Here is a 25,443-nt window from a genome sequence, read left to right as displayed (position 1 = left end):
GAGCCAGTATTGAGCCTTGGGGGACACCCTTTGTGATGTGTAAAAACTCAGACTGTATATCACCCACCTTCATACATTGGTATCTGTCTGAGAGGTAGTTTTGAAACCACTCACAGGCAGCAGGGTCTAGGCCGATAAGTGATAATCTATGTAATAGCAAAGAATGATCGACTGTATCAAAGGTCTTGGACAGGTCAACAAAAAGGTCAACATAAAGACGCTATAATAAAGCAATAAAGGCTTGCTTCCGACTTCATTCATAAAATAGGTGCATTTTCATCGGCAAGACCACTAAATAATCTGCTCTTTTAAAGCTCTGTGGATTATCTTATTTTTTTTAACAAACCCTTTTTGAAAGCACGGCAAACAAAGACATCAAAGAAGTCAAATATGCTGAGCAATGGTTGGTTAAAAACTACCTTCCAACACTTCGAGCTAACAAACCACCGCTCAGTGCATTCGCTTCTACATCATTCAATATGTCTTTCTGTGGTGTATTTTCGAACTTACCCCACCTCCTCCACAAAATAAGATAGCGAAACTAAGTTTCCCTTTTTCCCAGGTTCCAGTTTTAATTTTTTTTCTGCCAGGACAATACAAAAATGAAAAGGCTTGTATTTTTTAGCTGCTTATAAAATATCTGGTGTTTATCTGGTTTTATCTTGTTCTCCACTACTGCAAGAGGGAATTAGGGACACACCACCAGCAGGGACGGATTAAACCAATCTGGGGCTCGGGGCACAATATTCATATGTTAGGCCCCCCCTAACAACAACACAGAGTCTGTATCCAATGCAATTTCACCAAGCATGTTTTGATTAGTCATGTGACTTAATCACCGGAAACAACGCAACGCATGTGATATTATTAAAGGACCTACAAAATGTTACATTATTGTTATTATTATTATAATTGTTATTATTATTATTATTTCACCCGTCACCAGCACTTAACTGCTTAGGCGTGCACGCACCTCACATGTGCCAATACAATTTATACAAGCACCGGAAAGAATCGGAATACACACTTTGGCATCAATATTGGAAAACGCGTGAAGAGTAAAGTAAATAAAAAAGTTATCAGCATGCAAATCATGATGTGACAGTGATTTTTTTGTGACACAACAGCAATGAATAGTGCCCGTAACTACATCTTACAGCGTAGATGAGAAGACACCAGCCATTTAATATCTTGCGGCAAACATGAGCGCACACTATAGATAACACGATATAGGACCGATAGACAACCCAATTATCGTCCTACGGCAAAGATAGTTACCTAGCCTACCTGGGCCGGCCTAAGTTACATCTCCAAACGCCAAAGCAGCAGACACAGCATTAAGTAAGTAAAACCCATGGTCTTACCAGGCTTTATGTATTGTCTCCTTCAGGCAGTAGTCTTCCTCCTTGACTTTCCTGTTTTATTTTTCTTTTCTGAAACCCGCTCGCATAACGCTTCTTCTTCTCCATTTTTCTTTTTTTTGTATACAATCGACGTAGCTACGTAGCCTACTTGAAAGTGAACATGAATCATGATCCTCAAGAGCAAATTTATTGGCCCATGATGCAATTTATTCAAAAATGGGTTATGGGTAAATGTTTAATCTGTTGTTTAGTTGGCAGTTTGTATGTGTATAACATTTAATTGTACATTGGTGCTAATGAATCCATATTTGAAATAATACAGGAATCTTTTTGGCATGCAATTGGAAAAAATATCATTTTGCCACCATGATTGAGAATTATAGTGAAATTGTGTGTTATGTAATGCATCATAGTCAATGTTGAATGTCGTAATGATAATTTAAATGGAAGGGGGTAATCACTGGGCGGTATATCACAGGACTTAATTTCACTAAAACCTTGGGGCCCTCAGAAGGGCGGGGCCCTGGGGCGTCGGCCCGTGCATTAATCCGTCTCTGACCCCCAGTCATATAAGGATGAAATATAAATCAGAGCATGTATACCTAGCATTTTACAGAATATTTCTGTGTATAAACAGGTCATCATGCTGCGCGGCAAGCCGAGAAATAGAACAGAAGCGAAAAACTACGCTTCAGTTCGCTTATGTTTTGCACCCGGTTCACGCCGCGTTCGCGGCTGGTGTAGAGGACGTTGCCCGCTGCCATTGTAATAACAGGATGCCTACTTCAACTACGATTCATTTATGCACGTAGTACGCTCGTCGTGCGCTCGCGGCCACTACGCGTGCAGTGGGTGACCGGCTTAGTCCAGAAAACAGTATCAGCTAGGTCTATCAGCAAACATATGGCTTAGCTCAGAAGTCCTCAATAATAATAGTTTTTTTCTAAAATATGACGGAACTCAACGATTATGTTTCGTTGGGGGCTGTGTCTTTTATTGCTATCGCAGAGTGAATGCATAAGGTGGTGATTATGAGACAAAACTATTGGTTATGCTGAGCTATAAAATGTTATTCCAGAAGAAAAATTACACATTGTTAGAAAGCTTATTCTGTCACCTACTGGTTAAAATAAAGTCAATCAAGCCGGAATGTACTAAAAAGGGCAACAACGCCATAAACAGCATGCGGGGTAATACACACAGCTATTTTGGACGGTACCCAGGTGTCACAAATGAGTGTATATTTCACAAACGCATTGTCCAAGACAACACATAATCACTCAGTCTTGAAAGTGACATCTCTACACGTAAAACCAATGGTAAGGTTGTACATTTATTCCATATGTAGTCCTAGATATTGTCACTAGAATGACATGGTATAATTTTATAAAAATTTGTCTTCTTTATTTCATTATTCAGTGAGCAGCGTTTTCACTGTTATATTAGCATGTCTTAGGGCTATCTTGTTACTATAATGGAATTCGAATTTTTAGTGGTGAAAGTACATTTTTATGAATGCCCAGACAGACACTATTGTCCAGTGTGTCATGGGTAGGGAGTGTAGTTGCAGATGAGACTGCAGGGAGGGGGTTCTTGTTAAATGAATGACCAGTGCGACACTGGTGGCGCTGCGAAACTCCGTATTCAGCATAGTTGTCGTGTATCATCTACTAATAAAACTAGAACACAGAGTTTGTGTTTTCAATGCATAGTTTGGTTGCAGGAACAATGAATGTATGAGTTGAGCAATCTCAAGGGGCCAGCTTTTGGTTCTCAACCTAAGCACCAGATGTAATATTGCCCCCAGCTGATATCTATGATTTTCGCTCAAAAAGAAAGTTTCGCCATTGGGCTCCATTAATTTTTTACAGCAAAAATGTAATAATTCCACTCAAATATTGATGTTAACTCAACATTAAATTAAATATTTTTTGTCTGCTCTATCCTCATTATACACATGATTTAGGCATGTGACCAAGGACACAACTGAAAAAATTGTACTTCCTGGTTTTGATAATCTCCCCATAGGCACGCCGCCGTGCAGACCACTAAGGGGCTCGTGCGAAGGGGTTAACTCAGCTATTAAGGGAATTCTCCAACAATACTACAGCTTTACACAAGTAATTTCGAATCTGTATGTTTGATGGCAAAGACAATGTGCCGGTAACCTGCTCCGGTCCCTACCCCATTAGGTGCAGCAGATTATTTGTCATTAAATCGCTGGTTAGCCGAGTAGTGTGCATCAATCAACATGGGTTTTATAGATAATTGGCGAAGTTTCAGGGGCAAGCCCGGTCTTTTGAGAAGAGATGGCAGTCACCCATCCCGTAAGGGCACCAATTTTCTATCTAGAAACATAGCGTATGTTTTGAATTCTCAAAATTGTCTATTCAGAGCCAAGGCCTGGCCTAAGACATTCTGCCCTACGCAGAGGTCTGCTAGCTCCCCAAAACTACAGAGTACACTTCACCCTATTGAGACTGTGTCTGTCCCCGTATTCTAAATTATCTTAATTCTAAAAACCGTGAAGTTTTCTACAAAGATTTTATCAATATTGAGACAAACCATACTCTCATTAATTCCAGCAATAATATTTAGAAACTTGGATTACTAAACATAAGATCCCTTAATTCTAAAGCAGCTCTTGTGAATGAACTAATCACTGATTATTGTCTTAATGTATTATGTCTCACTGAAACATGGCTGAAAGTGGATGAGAACTTTTCTTTAAATGAGTCCTCTCCACCTGGTTTAATATATAGTCAAATCTCCCGTCTCTGTTGAAGAGGCGGTGGTGTTGCTACTATTTACAATGACCTAAAATATAAATTAGATTCCTTTGAAGTGTTATTAATGAACCTTTCTCAGCCTAATGACGGTAGGCACTTGCTTTTATCTCAGCTTATTGTCTTAGCGACTGTCTACAGACCTCCTGGCGCGTACTCTAACTTTGTTCATGACTTTGCAGAATTCCTCTCTCACTTCGCTATAAGCTATGACAAAGTGGTGATGTTAGGTAACTTTAACCTTCACTATGAAAACGCAGATGATCCTCTTACACCTGCATTTGTGACTATCTTAGAATCCATCAGCTTCACTCAAATTGTTGTCAGTCCAACACATTGTTGTGGTCATACTTTAGATCTGGTCTTAAGTTTTGGTGATGTTTGTGATGTTGTAATCTACCCATATAACCCTATTTTGTCTGACCATTTTCTTATAACACTACACCGACAGTTGGCTCACCCCATAGCATCTGAACCTGAAATGTATTAGGTCGCACTATTACGATTAACTTTATTTATACATTTCATAATACTTTGATTTAGATGTTTCAGCTTCCTCCATGTCTATGTCTATGTCTATGTCTAGCAGAGGGATTGGCTATTGCACTACATAAAACCCTTGATGTAGTTGCTCCATTGAAAAGTAAAAAAGTTATTGAGAAGAGACTTGCACCTTGTAATATTGACCATACACAGGCTCTTAAACAGAAGTCTCGCCAACTGGAATGCAAGTGGTATACTACTAAACTGCAGGTATATCACCTAGCATGGAAAGAGAGTCTTGATGCCCATAAACATTCTCTCTCCAATGCAAGGTGTACTTACTTTTCAAAGCTTATACAAGAAAATCAGAATAATCCCCAATTCCTATTCAAAACAGTTTCTGATCTAACTAATAATCATGCTGCAACTAAACCTCGAAGTTTCTTTTAGTAGTAATGACTTCTTGAAATTCTTTCTCAGTAAATTAACAGGTATTAGAGAAAATATATCTGCTTCTACACTAGTCAACAACAACTTTATCAATATCACAGACCCACCTCCTCGACACATAGAATGACTGGAATCCTTTACATACTTACTTCTGAGTGAACTAGTCAAACGAGTTTCTACTGCTAAATCAACCACATGCACTCTTGATCCCATTCTTACAAAGCTACTGAAGGAGCTATTGCCTGTTCTTAGTAAACCAATTCTTTACATAATTAACTCTTCACTGCTATATGGCTATGTTCCCATAACTTTTAAGAAGGCAGAAATCAAGCCACTGCTCAAGAGATCAAATTTGGATCAGATAGACCTGGCTAACTATAGACCGATTTCAAATCTCCAATTTCTATCAAAGGTTCTTGAGAAATGTGTAGCACAACAACTCTCTTCTTTCCTATAGGATAAGAATGTGTATTACATTACATTACATTACATTACATTACATTACAGGCATTTAGCAGACGCTCTTATCCAGAGCGACTTACACAACTTTTTACATAGCACTTTACATTGTATCCATTTATACAGCTGGATATATACTGAAGCAATGCAGGTTAAGTACCTTGCTCAAGGGTACAACGGCAGTGTCCTTACCCGGGAATCGAACCTGCAACCTTTCGGTTACAAGCGCAGTTCCTTACCCACTGTGCCATACTCCGTGTATGAGAGGGTTCATTCTGGTTATAGGAAGCATCATAGTACTGAGACAGCCCTTGCCCAAGCATTGAATGATTTCTGTTTCTCTTCCTTGATTGTGGATGTATCTCTGTTCTTGTCCTGCTTGAACTGATTGCTGCCTTTGATACCATAGACCACCATATCCTCCTCCATAGATTAGAAAAATCAGTTGGTGTCACTGGGCAAGCCCTTATGTGGTTTAAATCTTATCTCACTGACAGAATTCAGGCTGTTAGGCTAAATAATAATTCCTCTGAGTATTTCAGGGCAAACTTTGGAGTACCCCAAGAAACTGTGTTGGGTCCCTTGCTTTTTTCCTTGTACATGCTCTCTCTTGGGGGCACAATAAGCAGTCTGGTGTTAACTACCACTGGTATGCAGATGACACACAACTTTATATATGTTTTGACCCAGGCTAAGTTGATCTGCTAGCCAAGTTAGAGACCTGTCTTAAAGATGTAAAGGCTTGGATGAACCAGAATTTCCTCATGTTGAATTCTGATAAAACTGAGATGCTCATAGTAACTCCCAAAACTCTAAGATCCTTCATTTTCTTTTAAATATAAATGGCTTCTCTATCTCCTCCAAAGCAGTTGTGAAAAACCTTGGCGTAACTTTTGATTCAGATCTCTCCTTTCAGGCCCACATTAATAATATCATATGAGTGGCCTTCATCCACCTAAAGAACATATCTAAATTAAGGAAGATTTTGTCCCCCCAGGATGCTGAAAAAATGGTTCATGCATTTTTATCCTCTCGGCTTGATTATTGTAACATTGTACTGTCAAGATTGCACCAAGACGGTCTTGAAACATCTACAACTTGTACAGAATGCAGCTGCTAGGGTCATTACTAGAACTAAGAAATGGGAACATATCAGTCCAGTGCTTAAATTTCTTCACTGGCTACCTGTCAAATCTAGAATCAACTACAAGATCTTGCTGTTAACGTATAAAGCTCTAAACAGTTTGACCCCTGACTATCTTCCTTCCTATCTATCCCTTGCTCTCCTCCAAGGGTACCTCGTTCACAAGATGCTGGTTATGTGAAAATTCCATGTGTATCTAAAATTACAATGGGCGGTAGAGCCTTCTCTCATAGAGCTCCTGTTTTATGTAACAATCTCCCCACGTATGTGCGGGCTTCAGACACACTCTTTGTCTTTAAGTGTAGGCTTAAAATCTGCCTCTTTAGTCAGTCCTATAGTTAGCTATTTCGATAGTCAATGGTCATGCATAATCATGGAGTCTATGAAATTAAACACTGATGTCTGGGCTCGGTAAGGGACCTTAGTATTAAGTGTAAAGCTTGCATCAACGGAGTGGACACACTAGTTAGCTTAGCATCTAGTATCAAGCTTGCATCAATGGAGCGGACACACTAGGAAGCTTAGCATCAAGTGTCTAGCTAACCATAACCCTGTCTTCTCTGTTTCCCTTTCTTTTTCCATGGGGCTCCCATCCCCTACCTCGCTCTGAGTCCAAAGACCGCTCCAGCCTGTTTCCTCAGCCTGAATCCACAGGATCGCTCCAGTCCTGCTCTTCACTCAATGGGCATGGACTGCTTCAGCCGTGTTCCTCCCCTGCCCATGCCTTGATGCTGTCTGGAATTCCAGATCCATCATCCGGCTTAGAATAACTGCACTACTCTAACTATATAATTTGGTCTTCTACTATTTCTGTTAGCTTTCACCTCACTGCTGTAACCAGGCTCCCCCACTATTGTCGGGTTCCTCTCAAGATTTTTTCCCATTGGGGACTTATTTCTCGCCACCATTTTCGGGTTTTCTCCCCACTGGGAGTTTTTTTTTTTACCTTATGTACCTGCTATTTGGGGGTTCAGGCCTGGTGTTTACTCATTTTGCTCTGTCTCTTGCCCTGCTACTCTATAAAGTGTCTTTGTGACAGTTCTCTGTAAAAAGTGCTATACAAATAAAATTGAATTTAACTGAATTGAAATCAAAACAGGGATATACATAAATAGTCATTAAAAATGCAATGATTATGAATAAATAAATAAATCACATGCAAAGTTTAATTTCATTTTCATATTTTTCATCTTGAAATGAAAACTGAGCTTCAGTGAGCAGGCTAGCTACCCATGCAGCTGGTTGAATTAAATTGTGTAGCTAAGTAGCCAGCCAGCTGTATGAAGGAAACAAATGTGGCTATATAGCTGGCGACACCACATTTAGGTCATCGGTAGTCTAACGGTTTACAAATTCAGTCCAAGACCTACCTTGTAATGTTCATGCAGCTATCTGAGTCAGGAAATGATACTGTGTGGGGTTTGCATGTGAAATGATAAAGAATGTATTCAAATGAAATATAAATGAGTTTCCCACAAAGATTATACAGCTGTAAAAACAACATTGTTTATTTTTAGCCAATTATTATTAGTTAGCAAGCAAAGGTAGCTTTCATTCGACAGAAGCAAGATGGTGACCACAAAGTTTTTACAACATCCTTTTTTCTGTGTATTAGTACTGATTGTGGTACTAGAGAATTTGTGATGGTGTAATCAGCATGAAAAAGAAAAAGGAAAAAACAGAAAATCCTCTATGTTTGGGTCTTTATTTTGGTTGTGAAGTTTGTGAATTCTGTCTGCTTACATGAGGTCAGCAAGTAAAGAAGTTAATGTTCTTAATGGCTAAGAGCGTGTGGTCATTGTGGTTACTTCTGTTGGGAACCCTGAAAAGTGCCAAACTCTCTGTGCTATATGTGTGGCGCATGCTGCCCCACCAAGCCGTAACCTGCTATCCGAATTTGTATAATGTTATTGTGTTGCCAGCTGCTCCTACTATTCCAGTGGTATTAATGCCAGCAGTGAAACAAACATTATAGTGCCACAGATGATCAGACTAGGGTGTTGACAACTAGCCAGATTTTTTCAACAACCTCTAAATGCCACCCAACAGTTTGCATTGGGCAGGGATATAGTGATGTCACAACATTACAAAGTGACATATGTCACTTGCTAGCCACAAATATGCTACAGCTTACCTGCTAACCGTATATTATTAGTTTCTGACTAGCATCAAACACCACTAGGTAGTCACCAAGCTAGTTTATTATACCTGCTAATCAGGGGTGGACAGTAACGAAGTACATTTACTTGAGTACTGTACTTAAGTACATTTTTCGAGTATCTGTACTTTACTTGAGTATTTATTTTTTTGGAAACTTATGACTTTTACTCCACTACATTTGAAAGATAAATATTGTACTTTTGACTCCACTACATTTCTATGAATGTTGTCGTTACTCGTTACTTTGAAGCATAGCTTTAAAGTCAGCAGCTGAATCTTTTTTTTTTCTTTTCTAAAATGCGATTGGCCACACGCTGTGTTCCTCACAGGAGAAAAACCAATCACAGTAGCCTACTCCTACTACGCTGTCGGTCAAGTTCAAAATGCTTGCTTGTTGCACCAGTGATTGAACAGTTCAATTTGAACTTGGCAGCGGTAATGATGGCGACAGCAGAAGATAAGGACGATTCTTCGCCACCTTGGCCATATCTCAAGTCCATGTTTGAGATTTGTGAAATTCAAAAAGATTCATATTGTTTTAAATGTTTGCTCTGCTTACCGCGCACAAACTACATCGCTGCATTCAAAAACTCTCCGTCCAACCTGAAAAAGCATGTCGAGCAGGGGTTAAATTGGGGGTGGACGCGGGTGGACGGGTCCACCCACCTTTGGTAAGTAAAAAAATAATTTTGACCGGCAGTTTTACAAATAATTACGACAATCCGGTCCATCTTTTGTATGTCCATGTGTTCCCTCTAGCCAGTTACTCGCTCAACCAACAAAAATCAGAAGAAACAGTCGTTTATATAGACAGGCACAGAAATAAAAATATTGTTGATTGTCTAGATTGTTCGGAAGTGGATGCGGTAGGTAATTTCATCTATGCAACATTTTAAAGAGAGATGAATAAACAGCCCCCACGAACGCCGGCTATTATTAATGGCAACTTTGATTGCTTGAGCAAAATCAGCAGATTGCTGGTCAGCAGTTAAGCTAGGATTGAATATTTCCCACATATTGTTTTATTCAGCGGCGACTGGTGAGCTGAAAATTGGTAGCCTAACACACTTCATACCGTGTTAGGGGGATTAAATCATAAATTCAATTTATCTGTTAAAAATCCATTTTAATCACCAAGTAGTCTACACTTAACAAACAAGATACACCAGTCATCTACTGTTTTAGCTTTCAGAATAACCAGCAAAAACAAAACCTGCACTTCAATTTTGTTTACAGTCTACGCATTGCAGATATTTGCCATGAATTCAAGTGCGGAGAAAGTGCATGTATACAAAAATAATGTTGATTAAAAATCACAATTGCACAATTTCGTACTGCAAATGAAAATAAATGTAGGCTATAAGGCCTAGGCTACTCGCTAAAAATGCCTATTTGGGGAGAGCTGGCCATATATGATAGTATTGCTATTGTGAGTAGCCTATTTTGTGGATTAATTGCATTGATACTCAAGGAAAATCGGGAAGATTCTGCCACTGCTTAGTGATTAAAACTGATTTTTCTAAATTGCATTTATCATTTAATCTCCCTAACACAATGCGAAGAAGCTGTGTCCCTTTCCAATTGCTAAGGCAGATCGTTTGCATGCTTGTTAATCACTGAAAATTAATTAAAACAGTTTGAGATCAATGATTAGTTTAAAGGAAAGTTTTGCGCATCACCAATTTTCAGCTCACCAGTCGCCTCTGGTTTCATTTTGTTTCAATTCGACAGCTTAAGAAAGATGGATAAAGGAGGAAGAAAGGGAGGACAAAAGAGTAGGATGACCGATTATTTTCGTGGGTAAAAACATTCTTAGCATTAATGACACTCAATAACTTGAAATATTTTATGTAAAAGCTTGCATCAATAGTATACATTCTTTTTCAAACATTGTTTTCCTTAATTACAATTATGTGCACAATACATTAAAGATACAACTATTTTGAGCTGAGACATTAATTGGTTTGTACCTTTTTTCACCCAACTCCCATATCCCAATTTAACCCCTGATGTCGAGGTATGTAAACGTTAGCTAACGGTAGCCCGTTTGCTAATTATGAAGTTGTCTGCGCTTTGGTCAGATGAAATTTTATGGAATTTGAGCGAAGGGTCATCCAACTGTTTCACATTTCAGGCAATGCTATCTATCATGTGTTGCTATCTAATAACAGTAAAAATGCATCTGTAAATGAGCTTCTATAAATGCATCGTAGAAACAATTCAACAGTGCGTTGGCATTAAAAAGAAAAACTACTTCTGAATACTTAAGTATTTTTAAAAGCAAGTACTCCAGTACTTTAACTCAAGTAAAAATTTGACTGAACAACTTTCACTTGTAGTGGAGTAATATTTGACCAGGGGTATCTATACTTTGACTCAAGTAATGGGGTTGTGTACTTTGTCCACCACTGTTGCTAATAAGATACTGTAGGATATGTAGTGTTTAGATTTTGGCCTTTCTTATTAAACAGTCAATAAGAATGTGGCCTGGCCTCCCCATCACAAGCATCAAACCAAATGTGACTGGGGCAATTTTAAATTCCACTGATACCCTAATCTAGGCTGACAATCTATGGGTCTCACCTCCTCAGAAGAGACAAACCAGATGACACAGGACACCATATCGGGGGTTGGAGACCCTGCATGCCTAACATTTCCCATTACTTTTAGTTGGAATGCAATCTTTAGGTAGGCCAGTCTTTGCCATAAATTAAGCTGACCCCCCTTCCCTTCTCTCCTAAACCTTAACCCGGCATCACCCAATCAGGGAAAACATCCTCAAGCCATGCTGGGTAAGTTATTTAAGATTGCCACAGGAAAAAGTGGTGTTGCATTGGTGTCGGAGCCTTGAAGAAGTTTTCCTCTTTTTATTTTGGTGGTGGTTCCTTGGTTGTGTGCTTTTAGCTGGTTTCCTTGTGGCACTTATACTGGAAGTGGGTGATACTTTGGCAAGGTCTGGCCGATCCGTTTCTCTCTCTCTCTCTCTCTCTCTCTCTGTCTCTTGCATGCTTCCATGCTAGCTCAGGAAGCATTAAATGTTTTGAGTGTGGGGATGTGGGACACAAGCGGTTCGCTTGCCCGCACAGGCAGCAGGCAGCCCCGCCTCCTGAGGCTGAATCTGGGGAGGGAGGCAGTAGACAGCCCGCTGAGGAGAATGATGGCTCTGCCACTGATCCTGCACCACAGCTGGGGGAAGCGGAGGCTGAACCTGACGGAGGGGCGGATGGGTTGGCTACGCCAGTAGAACTGGCTCAAGAAATAGAGGGTGCGCGGTTGGAAAAACCCGCAGCCCAGAGCACAGCAGTGAATGAGACGGCTGGGGATACAAACTCTCTGGGAGTGGAAGAGGCGGTGCCTGGCCAGGCTGCTCAGGCTAGGGAGGAGGGGATGGTGTTAGAGCCGTCTTTTCCCGAGGGAGGGGCGATTATTGACGCTGATATGGATAATGAGTCTGAGTCAGACAGCGTGTCTGTTGTGGATACGTTGTCATAGGCTGGTGATTTATACACGCTAGAGGAGGTAAATGGCTTTCTTGATGAAACATTTGGAAAATCAGTGAGTGTGGAAAAATTTTTCCCAGACACAGATAAGTTTAATAGGTCTGTCTCTGCCTTACAGAAGGTGGTTGGTCTTGATCTCTTAGATGAGAAAAAACGTTTTCGTTTGAGAAAGCACATGATGGCATTAAGAAAAAGGCCCAAGAAGCTTAGGAAGGATGAAAGTTAAAAAGAACAGTTAAAACAATAAATATTAACAATGATCATGCTACACAGGGTGTTGTCTCTTTCCTGTTTTTTCTTACTGACTATCTCTTTTCTCCTTTTCAAGCCTCTGTATGAAGGGTTTGAGGATTGGGTCTTTAAATATTAGCGGTGGGAGGGATAGACAGAAGAGGGCTCTGGTAACAGAGGTTTTTCAGCAGAAGAGGTTAGATGTACTTTTTCTGCAGGAAACTCGCAGTGATGAGGCAAATGAGGTAGACTCATTTGTCCACCACTGAGGTAGTAAAGGGTGTTAGTGAAGGCGCAGATAGAAGATTCTGTTTTATGTTTTGTAAATGTTTATGCTCCGAATCAAGACTCTGAGTGGCTGGAGGTGTTTAGGAAGATAAGAGAGGTTTTAGTGCAGTGGAATCAGAATGTACTGTGGATTTTACATTGGATAGGACAGGTGAGGAACCTCACCTACAGTCATCAACATGTCTGTCTAGGTTGCTCTCCCACATAGATTTAATAGATGCATGGAGGGTTAAGCATCCAGTTGATAGACAGTACATCTGGGTCAGGATGGCAGACAGTAGGATTAGGGGAGCAAGGTTAGATAGGATCCATATGTCAAAATGTTTTTGCTCAAAACTACTGCATAGCTTTATTTATCCTGTTGGTTTTACAGACCATCACCTTGTCATTATGGATTTGTGTCTTTTGCCAGCAGTGAGACCAAAATCATATTGGCATTTTAATGTTAAGCTGCTGTAAGATGTTCTTTTTTGTAAGGCTTTTGGTTGTTTTTGGGAGCAATGGAGAGCCAGAAAAAGGGAGTTTGACTCTCTAAGCCAATGGTGGGAGGTGGGGAAAGCTCAGTGTGGTGGGGTGGGTGTGGTTTGGGCGTCGGCTGCAGAGAGAGAGAGAGTGAGAGGAGCGGCTTAATAAAACCGTGGGCTTAATAAAAGAGCACGGAAGTGCTAAAAACCAAACGTTGTCTCCTGTGAGTCTGTTGGAAGGCAGGAGGGGACAACCATGGAGCACAGCCCGGAACAGGGTGCGCTGGCAAGAATGCTGGAGGGGATGGCAGCGATGCAGGAAAGGCAGGCCGAACAGCTAGAGGCTTTACGTGTACAGACCTCCCTCCAGACTCAGGCTCTGCTGCAGCAGGCTGCTGCGGGAGAAACCAGCTCCCGAGAGCGACAGACTATGTCCCCCGTAGCTCTCCACCTGCCCAAGATGACCCCTGATGACGACGCGGAGGCATTCCTCGATGGTTTTGAGGTGGCAGCGAGGGCGTGTCGATGGCCGTAGGAGGAGTGGGTCGTCCGCCTCCTGCCCCTCTTAACAGGGGAAGCCCAACAAGCGGCACACAGCCTACCTCCCACAGCGCAATCTGAGTACGTAAACCTGAGGAAGGCGGTCCTGGACCGCCTGGGGTACAGCCCGGAAGAACACCGGAGACAGTTCCGGGAGACCACCCTGGCGGGAGAGGACCGGCCGTTCGTGTACGCACAGAGACTGCTGGACATGGCGCGTCGGTGGCTGCGTCCGGAACTCCGGTCAGCCAACGGGGTGGTGGAGCTGGTGACCCTCGAGCGGTTCATTTATGGCCTCCCGGGGGAGACTGCGAACTGGGTGAGGTGCCATCGACCGACCGGATTGGCGGCCGCCGTCACCCTGGCGGAGGACCACCTGGCGCTCTACCCCCACGGCCAGTCACAGCAGCAGCAGCAACAGCAAGGACGGGCAGAAACGGCTCCGCGCAGGAGAGTCCCTCCTCATTCCCTTCCTCCCCCCCTTCCCTCCTCCCTTCCCCGTGCCCAAACCCCCTCATTTTCCCGCAACAACCCTTTGTTTCCCCAGCCCCAGGCTCAGTGGCGGAGGGGTTCGACCCACAGAGAACTCCTCAGACGCCCGGACCGGGGTGGTGGCGGTGGGGGGGTGCATTCACAACGGGTAGGGCTGTGTGATGTGTGTGCTGCTGTCAGCAGTGACGCGGGGTATCCCGAAGCAGTTCCTTTGCGCAGCATTTCGGCAAAAAGTGTTGCGCAGGCATTGTTTCAAATAATCTCCCGAGTCAGAATCCCGAAAGAGATTCTGACTGACCAGGGCACGCAGTTTATGTCACGCACACTACGTGAGCTGTACGGGTTATTGGGCATTCAATCTATTAGAACCAGCATGTACCATCCCCAAATGGATGGGCTTGTTGAGCGTTTTAATAGAACGTTGAAGTCTATGATCCGGAAGTTTGTTCATGAAGATAGCCGTAATTGGGATAAGTGGTTATCTCCTCTGGTGTTTGCAGTGTGGGAGGTTCCCCAGGCCTCCACGGGATTTTCTACTGTTTGGTAGGAAACCCCGGGGGATATTGGACCTAGTTAAAGAAAACTGGAAGGAGGGTCCGAGTCCTAGTAAAAATGAATTACAGTACGTGCTGGACCTGCGAGCAAAACTCCATACACTGGGTAGGTTGTCACGGGAGAATTTGCTTGAGGCGCAGGCACGTCAGCAACAGCACTACGACAGAGGAGCTAAACTACGTCAATTTTCACCGGGAGATAAAGTTCTTGTGTTACTCCCTACCTCTAGTTCTAAATTACTCGCCAAGTGGCAAGGGCCCTTTGTGGTCGCACGGCGGGTTGGGGAGGTTGACTATGAGGTAGAGCGTACTGATAGAGAGGGGGCAAAACGGATTCATCACCTCAATCACCTGAAAGCGTGGAAGAAGGTGGTGGCTGTCTCTCTGGTTACGGTGGATAAGGAGAGAGATGAGCTGGGGCCGTAGGTACCAAATTCATCCAATCAAATCTCACCCCTTCCAGATGACCATCTCTCACCGAATCAGAGAGCAGACCTTGTCTTGTTGCAAAAGCGTTTTGCTGATGTGTTTTCCCCCATACCAGGACGCACGCACCTCATACACCACCACATTGACACTTCCCCGGGGGTGATGGTGCGGACCGGCCCCTATAGGTTGCCGGAACACAAAAAGAAATTGGTTCAGGCAGAGATAAAGGCAATGCTAAAGCTGGGGGTAATAGAGGAATCCCATAGTCCCTGGAGTAGCCCCATTGTGCTGGTAGGTAAACCTGATGGGTCTGTTCGCTTCTGTGTGGATTATAGAAAAGTAAATGAAGTGTCACGGTTTGATGCTTATCCAATGCCTCGGGTCGACGAGCTCTTGGATCGGCTTGGCATGGCTCGATCTTTTTCGACGCAGGATTTAACCAAGGGTTACTGGCAGATTCCCTTATCTGCCAAATCTAAGGAAAAAACGGCTTTCTCCACTCCGGATGGTTTGTACCAATTCATGACACTTCCATTTGGGTTATTTGGAGCCCCTGCCACCTTCCAGCGCCTGATGGATCGGGTATTGCGTCCACATGCTGGGTATGCTGCTGTCTCTCTGGATGACGTAATCATCCATAGCAGCAGTTGGGAGCAGCATTTGCAGCATGTGGGGGCAGTGCTCGAATCCTTAAGGCAGGCAGGGCTCACGGCTAACCTATTGTGTGCTATTGGCCGAGCGGAGGTACGGTATTTGGGGTACCACTTGGGAAGTGGACAGGTGCGGCCTCTAGTGGACAAAACCGCTGCGATTGCAGCCTGTCCCCGACCCAAGTCAAAAAAAGAGGTAAGGAGGTTCTTGGGGCTGGCCGGCTATTACAGAAGATTCATCCCGGCATTTTCGGAGCTAACCAGCCCCCTAACTGACTTAACCCGAAAAGGTGCCTCAGATCTGGTCCAGTGGACGGAACCGTGCCAGCGGACGTTTGAGAGAGTAAAAGAAGCTCTCTGTGGGGAGCCGCTCTTGTTCACACCTAACTTCTCTCTCCCTTTTGTTTTGCAGACCGATGCGTCTCCTTGGAGGAGCTCACTGCAGCGGTCAGGCAGCTGGCTTCAGGTCGTGCTCCTGGGATAGATGGGCTGCCTGCTGACTTTTATAAGTGTTTCTGGGACAATCTGGGGGTTGATTTCTTGGAGGTACTAGTGGAGTGTTTGCAGAGGGGCTCACTACCAGCATCCTGCAGTCGAGCAGCTCTCTCCCTGCAGCCTAAGAAGGGGGATTTGGCTCTTTTAAAGAACTGGAGACCTGTTGCTCTTCTATGCACCGATTACAAAGTCCTGTCTAAGGTGCTGGCAAATAGGCTCAAGGACTACTTAGAAATTTTGGTGCACAAAGATCAATCCTATTGTATCCCTGATTGATCTATCATGGATAATATTTTTCTCATACGGGATGTAATGGATGTGTGCAACCTCTATGAGCTTGACGTTGGGATCCTGTCCTTAGATCAGTAAAAAGGCCTTTGACCGTGTAGACCATGGTTTTTTGTTTTCTGTTTTGAGAGCTTTTGGTTTTGGGGAAGGGTTTATGTCCTGGGTGGGTCTGTTGTACAGGGGGGCATCATGTATGGTTAAGGGGGGGGGGGGCAGGTCAGCTGTACTGTTTAGCAGTAGAACCCCTGTTATGTAGGCTAAGAGAGAAGCTGACAGGGCTCTCCCTACCGGGCCTACCACAGAACCCTTCTATAACAGTGTCGGCTTATGCAGATGATGTAGATGTTTTTATTAAGAGTCAAGGGGATGTGTAGGTTGTTTTAGACAGTCTAGGGCTGTATGAGAAAGCCTCATCGGCAAAGGTAAACTGGGAAAAGAGTGAGGCCTTGTTGGTGGGACAGTGGCGGTTGGAGGCAGCTCCCAGTCTGCCTAGGGGTCCCAGGTGGGGAAGGAGGGGGATGAAGGTGCTAGGAGTGTACCTGGGGACAAATGACTTTCAGATGCAGAACTGGGTGTAGTAGAGAAGGTGCGTGCTAGGTTGTCTCGTTAGAAATGGTTGTTACCCCAGCTGTCCTATAGGGGAAGGGTTCTGGTTGCCAATAACTTGGTCGCCTCGACATTATGGCACAGACTAATTGCCCTTCCTTCGCCAAGGGGCCTCATTGAGGAGGTGCAGAGGACAATTGTGGACATTTTCTGGTCTGGGCAGCACTGGATACAGGCGCCGGCCTTGTATTTGCCAGTGGAGGAAGGGGGTCAAGGGCTCATAGACATTCCATCTCGGGTGATGGTCTTTAGGATCCAGGCAGCACAGAGGTTGCTATATCACTGTGGACTGAGTTGGCTGGATACAGCAAGGCTGCTGATGAAAAAGGCTGGCCGTCTAGGCTACATTAAGCAGCTGTTTCCGCTGCAGGAGGGAGAGGCAGACCTAACTGGACTATCACCATATTATAGGTCAGTTCTAGAGGCATAGCAGGTCTTTGAGGCCACCCGTATACCGGATGTAACACTAGGAATGTGCCTGTTTCAGGAGCCACTGTTTTTTAGCAGTTTCATCCAGTCCAGGACTTTGTCTTCTGCCAGTCTGCAGACCAGGCTACGTGAGGTCGGTTGTGTTAAGCTGGGCCATCTAATGCAGCGGACTCGGTCATCATCCCAGAGGCTAGAGGACATCAACATCAGGTCCTCCAGAGTGCACCATCGGGTTGTGGAGGAGGTCTGTGCATCCCTGCCAGGGCCCTTTAGAGCGTACGCCGAGAACAGTACCCTTTCTGACCTATGGGATGAGGACTGTGAGTACAGCTTCCCAGCCCTGAATGTCACTCCTGTTGTGGGGGAGTGGGAGAAGGGGGAGGGGAGTTTCCTATCTCTTACAACTCCAGAGCTGGGAGAGTTTGGGACTGTGGGGAAGAAGGCGGTATATTATACTTGTGTAAAGGTGTCGCGCATACGCTCTCTGGCAGGGATGAAGGCGTCGAGGTGGACTGAGTATTTTGGTTCAAAGGCCTCTCCGAAAGGCTGCTGGCAGACCCTGTACAAGCCTCCTGTTGATAAACGCGTGGCTGACCTCCAGTGGAGGATCGTACATGGGGCAATCGCAACCGACAGACACCTGGTACACTTGGATCCTAGCACAGAGGAGGGCTGCCCTTTCTGTTCTGCATCTGAATCCCTGTCCCATTTATTCATCTGCTGTCCCAGGTTAGATGGAGTATTCAGGCTGCTGAAGGAGTGGTTTGAAGGGCTGGGGGAGGTTTTTTCTTTTGGTTTGTTTAATTTTGGGCCTAGATACACCGTGAGTAAAAAGCCTTTTTTAATTATGATAAATTTTTTGTCAGGCATGTGTAAGCTGGCAATCTGGAAGACACGGAAAAACCAGATCCAGGGACGGGGCTCAACAGACGTGGTTTTGACAGTGAGGGGGCTGCTGGCTGCTCGACTAAGAATAGAACATGCGTATTATAAGTTGACATGTAACCTGGAGGGGTTTGTAAGGATTTGGGTTAGGGTTAGGGTTAGGGTTAGTTAATGGTGTGCACACTTGAGGAGGAGGGATTATTGTCACTTGGTTAGGGTTAGGGTTAGGGTTAGGGTTCTGACATTTTGTTGTCTAGTTTGAAATGTTTTGTTTTGTTTTGGTTTGTGGTGTTTTGTGTTGATTTTTGTCTTATTTTTTGTTTCTGGTTGCACATAGCTTTTCATATGACCCAGATGTATTAACGTAATGGAGTCAATAAAGGTGTCTTTAAATTCAATTCTCTCTCTCTCTCTCTCTCTCCTGCATTCAATAAAGAATGTATGTTTTCAATTCATTATAATTGACTGCTACTTATTGAATTCAATTATTTAATCTTAAAACCTGGTATAGAGCTTGTTTTGACTTGTTGGTTGATTCCACCAGTGCATTGTAGGCTGACCTATCAATGAACAATGAATTCGGCAATTTAATTCATAATTCTCATTTTAAATAATAATTATTAAATTAAATCACATAAAATATATTTTACATGTAGGTTAAGTGAGAGGTTCTAGCACGCAATATCACTTTGTTCAGTATTCAGAGTGCTGAACATCTTAACAAGGACATTGATTGCTGGAACCGCTGGATTCAGAAGATAAACATATTCTTAATTAATCCTTGCTTGTCCGACAATACCTACCACCAATCCCAATGCAGGCTTGCAACTTGTCCACTGCAACTTGCTAGCTTGCTTGTTTGTTAATGCCTAATGTTTGATTCTAACAAGTAATTGATTTCTAATAAGTAACTGATGCTCACATGTAGCCCGTGTGTTAAAACTATGCTTAAACCAATGATTCTGGATTATCAAATTACTGGCAAATGACATCTCTGAGCTAAAATATGAAAAATCAGAGACCAGACCTTTGAAGGATAAATATGCCTTGAAATATAGGGTACTGAAACATATCAATGCTTTTGTGTAATTTATAAAATTTTGTTCACACATAACCCTGTCCATTCATTAACTGTGCAAAAAGGTCTATTAGCCAAGGATTCTGTACTCATATTAGTTCTATAAAGATATTTGATGTTGAGCACACTTAACAAATCTTTAGAGATAAATTACTCACCAATCCTTATTAGCTCCAGCCACTTCACTCCTTGATGACCTTTTACTATCAAGGAAAAACCTATGGTAGCTCCCACAATGCAGTGTGTTCCAGATATGGGGAGCTTAAAAAATGAAGCAAGCAACTGCCATACAGCTGAACCTGAAAGAGGCACATGTGCTCATGAATAAAGGCTAGATTATTGGATGCAAGCATTAGCAACACTTATTTCAAATGTGGTCCTTAGTCTCAAGACAGGAACATCAAATAGCATACAACAGACAAAAAAACAACCTAGTTTCATCATTTCAAAACTTTCCAGTAATTTGGCCTTTTGATACTAACAAATAAACCTTTTTTTGCCCAAATAACATTTCCTGAATTGGTGTGAAAACTTGCAATAATACATGAACTTTTGTCTTCACTCACCAAACATGGCACTGATGGAGCCTGCCATCAGTACAGGCTCTGATCCATTGTACATACTGACATCGATGATACCCTGGCGAATGGTCTCACTGACTTTTGCACCGAGCAGCATGGAGCCTATTGTCTCAAATATTGTGGCTAAAATGCAGGCCTGCTGCAAGGTGACCACCCCAGAGCCCACAGCTGTCCCAAAGGAGTTAGCCACATCATTGGCACCCACTGAAAATGCCAGAATGAAGGCAATGAAGAAACCTATGACAAGCAGCCAAAGGTAGTCAGACATGACAGGCTGGTTGTCCACTGCCAGAAGAGTAGCTGCCACCATAGAAGGCAGAGTAGTAGTTGAATCCATTGGTTCAGTTTTCAGAATCAACAGCAATAAAACGTTGGTGAGGTTCAGGAGTTATTGCTATTCTCTATGTACACTACTTAGTCTGCCCCAAGTTTGTTTGGCTTCAGAAATCTCTGCAGTGTGGGTTGACAGCCATCATGTAAGCTCTTTGGGTAAATGGTGCTGCAATCTGAAAGGCAGAAAAAAAATAATGAACCCATTTGTGCAGATGCCAAATCTGGTAATGGCTTTAGGTCTCCAGATGTGAGCATCACAGAGACTTGGAAATTGCTTAAATGAAGCAAGACACTTACCATTTACAATACTAGCTATACAGTATTAGATTAGTTTATATTCATAATTTAGAGAGAAGTAAAGTGTCAGAAATGCAGTCATCTTGGTGAATGTGCAGAAATGAAGTTGATCTTCTTTTGATTGAAAAAAGAGAGATCACACCTATAGCAGACACCAGTAAAACTATACATGTCTACTACTAAAGATCTATGAAGCAAAAAGTAAGCACTGTACCCTGGTGTCCCTTAGGGCGTTTTTACACCTATAGTTTGTTTGCTCTGGTCCGAATCAGTTGATGAGTTTGTAAACTTGGAGTGTTTTCTCCTTGGTTCAGTTTCTTTTCACACAGAGAAAAATCCAAGCGAACCAAAATGCATCACTACAAACCATGTGAGAACGTTCATTCCGCTTATTGGTCAGATGTGTCTGGGGCGGGAGCAAGAAAGTAAATACAGGAAGATGGTCCTGTGTTCTGGACTAGTGCATATTTCTGCGAGAGAAACATTGCTATGCAATTTAACATGGAGCAATGGCAGAGTTGCCATTTGCTCATAACCGTGGCAATTATCTGGGCAATATACCAGGCAAAACTATACCAGCAGAATGCCGAATGCACTTTGAGGAACGTCTTGAAAATACTATACTGCTTCACACTTTGCAAAGAAAACGTGCTGCCTTCAGATGACTGAGCAGAACAAGGGAGCTAATGTAATAAAATAGAATAAAACGGCTACAGGAGCCGTTTAGCTCAAACTTGCGGGGTACACTTGGTAGTTGGGTCGGATCACGTTCCCACCACAAACAAACCGCTCCAGAGTTTGTTTGGGACCGGACCGAGACCACCTCCTCTCAAGAGTCTCGGTGCGGTTGTTTTGGTCCACACCCGAGTGCGATTACTGTGTTCACACCTGCCCACACGAATCGCACCAAGGGGGAAAACGAACCAGAGTCTGATTTAACTGGACTAAAAAACGCAGATGTAAAAACACCCTTAGTGTCTCCAAAGCTATCAAAAAATCTAAATTGTGCATTGCTGTAAATCATAACTACAAATCAACTGTTTTGACACATGAATCTCACTTTTGCATGATTTCCAAGTGGGCATTACTGTATTTTCATCAGTATAGTGGTTTAAGATATCTAGGGATCCAAAAACCTTTTCAAAACTTGTCCAAAAATGAATAAAAAGCTTTTTGTCCATTATAAAGTATTTAAATTTTCCCCTTATGATGGTTTTAGGTAAAATATTAATTTCACACCGAAAAATAATGCAAAAACATTGTGACACACCGTGATACACCTATGTAAATACTGTATGCAATAATTCACTGTTGTATGTTTTGTCTGTACTCTAACTCTGTACTCTGTTTTTTGCAATTGCCAAATTATTTAAGGGAATACTTAAAGGGAAATTATTACTTCAGGGAAATACTTGTGTAAATCCTTAAGTTAGGGGTATTTTAAGGGAAAAGTTAAGGGGAAATTTCCCTTAAGGTGTTATATGTAATCTGCCACAGGCTCTATTGATATCTGTAAAAAGTTTATATACTAAAATCCCACAAGAGAGTCAGATAGATGCTGTGGACACATTTTTAAATCAACATCCTCCTAATACTTTACACCCTCCTAATACTTTACACAGTGCCAGCTGTATTAGTGAGCTAGCACAGAGTTTCCCAACCGGTGTGCCGCGACACTCTAGTGTGCCGTCAAGCGAGGTCAGGTGTGCCGTGTGAAAAATCCTTTAAAAATTTTTCTTAATGTTCAAATGAATTTTAAAAAACTTAAATGAACAAATCCCATCACAAAAGCCAAAATAAATGTCATTAAAATGCATATCTCTTAATTAAAACCCCAAAAGAACATTTAGGCCTACTGTTGGCACGTCACATCAACGTCAGTACGTCGCTTGCGGTTTTTTTTCTGTCGGCATTAAATGAGAGTGGTGTGTCATGAGATTCTGTAAAATTTGAAAGTGTGCCGTGGAAGGAAAAAGGTTGGGAAATGCTGAGCTAGCAGAACTTGTATTACTGAACAATTATTTTATTTTCAGAACAATTCAATTATTTTTTTATATATCAGAACATCTTATTTCTCCCACACTGGTATATTGATGACATATTGTTTATCTGGACAGGCACAGTGTCAGAACTTGTTGATTTCAGTCAGTATATAAATAATCAGGATGAGCATTTTACAATGGAATTTGATAAAACTGAACTTTTTCTGGACATTTTGTTTATTAAATCGAACAACACAGTCAGTACTGGTTGGTACTGGAAACCAACAAACTGGAGTTCTTTTCTGAGAGGAGATCCATTTTGACCCTACAACCTTTAAAAGTCTTCCTGTCAGCCAGTTTAGTACAGTAAGGAAAATCTGTAGTACAGCTAGCCAGTATATAAGCCAAACGCAATAACTAAGCAGGAGATTCAGAGACAGTGGCTATCCAGATAACTGGGTAGAGAAGTCAGATAAAAATACAGGCACACCTCCCAATTTGAGTGTTTACAAAGAGAGTTATAAAAATTACTACATCAGTCCAATGTTCCACTCAATATACCCACCCCACTGAGAGTTCCAAATCATTTTTTTTTAAAAACAAAAAAAACATTGGCACACTGTAGATTCTGACCCACTTCTTAAAAATGTCTTCAATGGGCCACCACATCTTATTTACAAATATTTACTGTAAGACCTATTTTGGTTAAATCTGATCTGCCACTCCCAAAAAATCTCTGTGATGTTGAAGAAGGTAAATGCATGTGTGGAAGATGTTCCCAGTGTAATTTTACATTCAAATGTAAATCATTCAATCACTCTAGCCTGGTACTAGAATGGAAATACAAGGTATTGTCCTCTTTGCTCAACAGCCAACCTTCTGAGATGCCCTTGTAGTTTAGCCTACACATTCAAGACCAGCAGAAGCCTAAAAACACGTATAAAACAATATAGGCCATCTTGCCTCACAGAAATTAAAGAAGCTGTATTCCAAAGCAATGCTACCCAATGTCTCCTAAATAGTTTCAAGTCACTTGGCCCTTTGCGCTGTTTTTCTTTAACAGAAATGATTAATGTCATGAAAAGTAATGACGCCCCATTTTTACAACGCATAAGCATTATAACATAGTTAGTGCAGAACCCACTGTAATATAGCTAACTAACCACGTGAACAACATAGCCTGCGTTTCACACAGAAGCTAGTTATATTAGGCTACTAACCAGTTTAGACAACAGTATCTTACAACATTGTCATGTATAAGCATGGGCCCGGTTCTAGGCATGGGCACGGGGGGGGCAATGCCCCACCAAATGCCCCGAGTGTCCCCCCCACCAAACTGACCCTGCTTCATCCCAAAATTCTAAAATAACTGAAAACTATTTTATTTTGTCCTTGTCGATTTGGCCAATCATGAACATGCCACATCGAAATACTTATATCTGATTGGTTGGTCTGGCCATATAAAAAATGTAAAAAAATGGATACGTACTACGTAGCGGGGAGAGCAGTTACTTCGCTAATCGCTATCTTTTCACTTCCAGTGTTGCCAACTGGACCGTCTTAGCGACTTTATTTCTAAAAATTGACTAGCAACAAATTTAGCGACTTATTCAGACCATCGGGGAAAAGGCGATAAATATATTCAAATATATTACCGCACGTTTCTCTCTAAAAAAATATGTAGTTTTTAGTGGTTCACTCACTGTGCTTTGATTTCTCTATTGTTCTCACTTTCTCTGTCACCATCCCCCGATTTCTGGTTGTTAAACCTCGCAACGCCACTATTACGAGGCCAGAGTCAACAGAGGCAGGCTCCATGGTGTTGTAATATGTTACTGATGCTTTAGATACCCTAAGCCATGTTGTGTGCAATATGAAAAGATTTTGAGTCACAGAACTCTAAAAAATAAAAATAAAAAAACACAAAAAACCTTGTAAAAAATCTGTTGCAAGATAGTTATTGTTTATACTCCAAACTTGAAAAGTAGTAACATGAGCAAATGCTATGGAAGATAATAATACAAATAATAATAATATTTAGGGTTACATTCCATTTTAAATTAGATAACTAAATATAATTGGGCATTGATAAAGTTGGCCTCCTATAAGGCGGGGGTGGAGGTGGGTTTAAAATTTAAAATTGACAATGCCAATGACATTGTAGCTTCATGTTTAAATAGAAAATATGTTAGTAGACTAGAAAACTATACTGGATTAAGGCAGATAGCTTATTTTTAATATACCAGTCCACGTAAGAATAGATAATTAGATATAACATAAATAAAGTTGTCCTCCTATAAGACGGGAGGTGGAGGTGGGTTTAAAATTTAAAATTGACAATGCCAATTACATTGCAGCTTCACATTTAAATAGAAAATATGTTAGTAGTCTGAGTGTCAACAAGCCTTTGTTGGCCACAGAGTTTGTTTTCTGTGTCAATCCATTAGACTTCTGCTGATGGAACCACGGCAATGC

General features: G+C 42.1%; 1 protein-coding gene across 1 annotated transcript in view; it reads right to left on the bottom strand.

Moving 5' to 3' along the window:
- Positions 1-25,443, bottom strand: part of LOC118206733 (sodium-dependent phosphate transporter 1-B-like) — a 320,116-nt gene that overhangs the window by 262,512 nt on the left and 32,161 nt on the right. Inside the window, exons 2-3 of the mRNA XM_035379759.1 lie at positions 20,342-20,862; positions 19,934-20,074 (exon numbers count right to left, since the gene is read on the bottom strand). Of these exons, the coding sequence (XP_035235650.1) occupies positions 19,934-20,074; positions 20,342-20,693 (493 nt within the window). The 5' untranslated portion in view covers positions 20,694-20,862. The remainder of the gene's footprint in view (positions 1-19,933; positions 20,075-20,341; positions 20,863-25,443) is intronic.

The sequence above is a fragment of the Anguilla anguilla genome, chromosome 10 (genome assembly GCF_013347855.1).
Source record: "Anguilla anguilla isolate fAngAng1 chromosome 10, fAngAng1.pri, whole genome shotgun sequence".
NCBI classification, from domain to species: domain Eukaryota; kingdom Metazoa; phylum Chordata; class Actinopteri; order Anguilliformes; family Anguillidae; genus Anguilla; species Anguilla anguilla.
The sequence above is the reverse complement of the archived record's forward strand: the minus strand, read 5'-3'. Positions and strand labels throughout refer to the sequence as shown.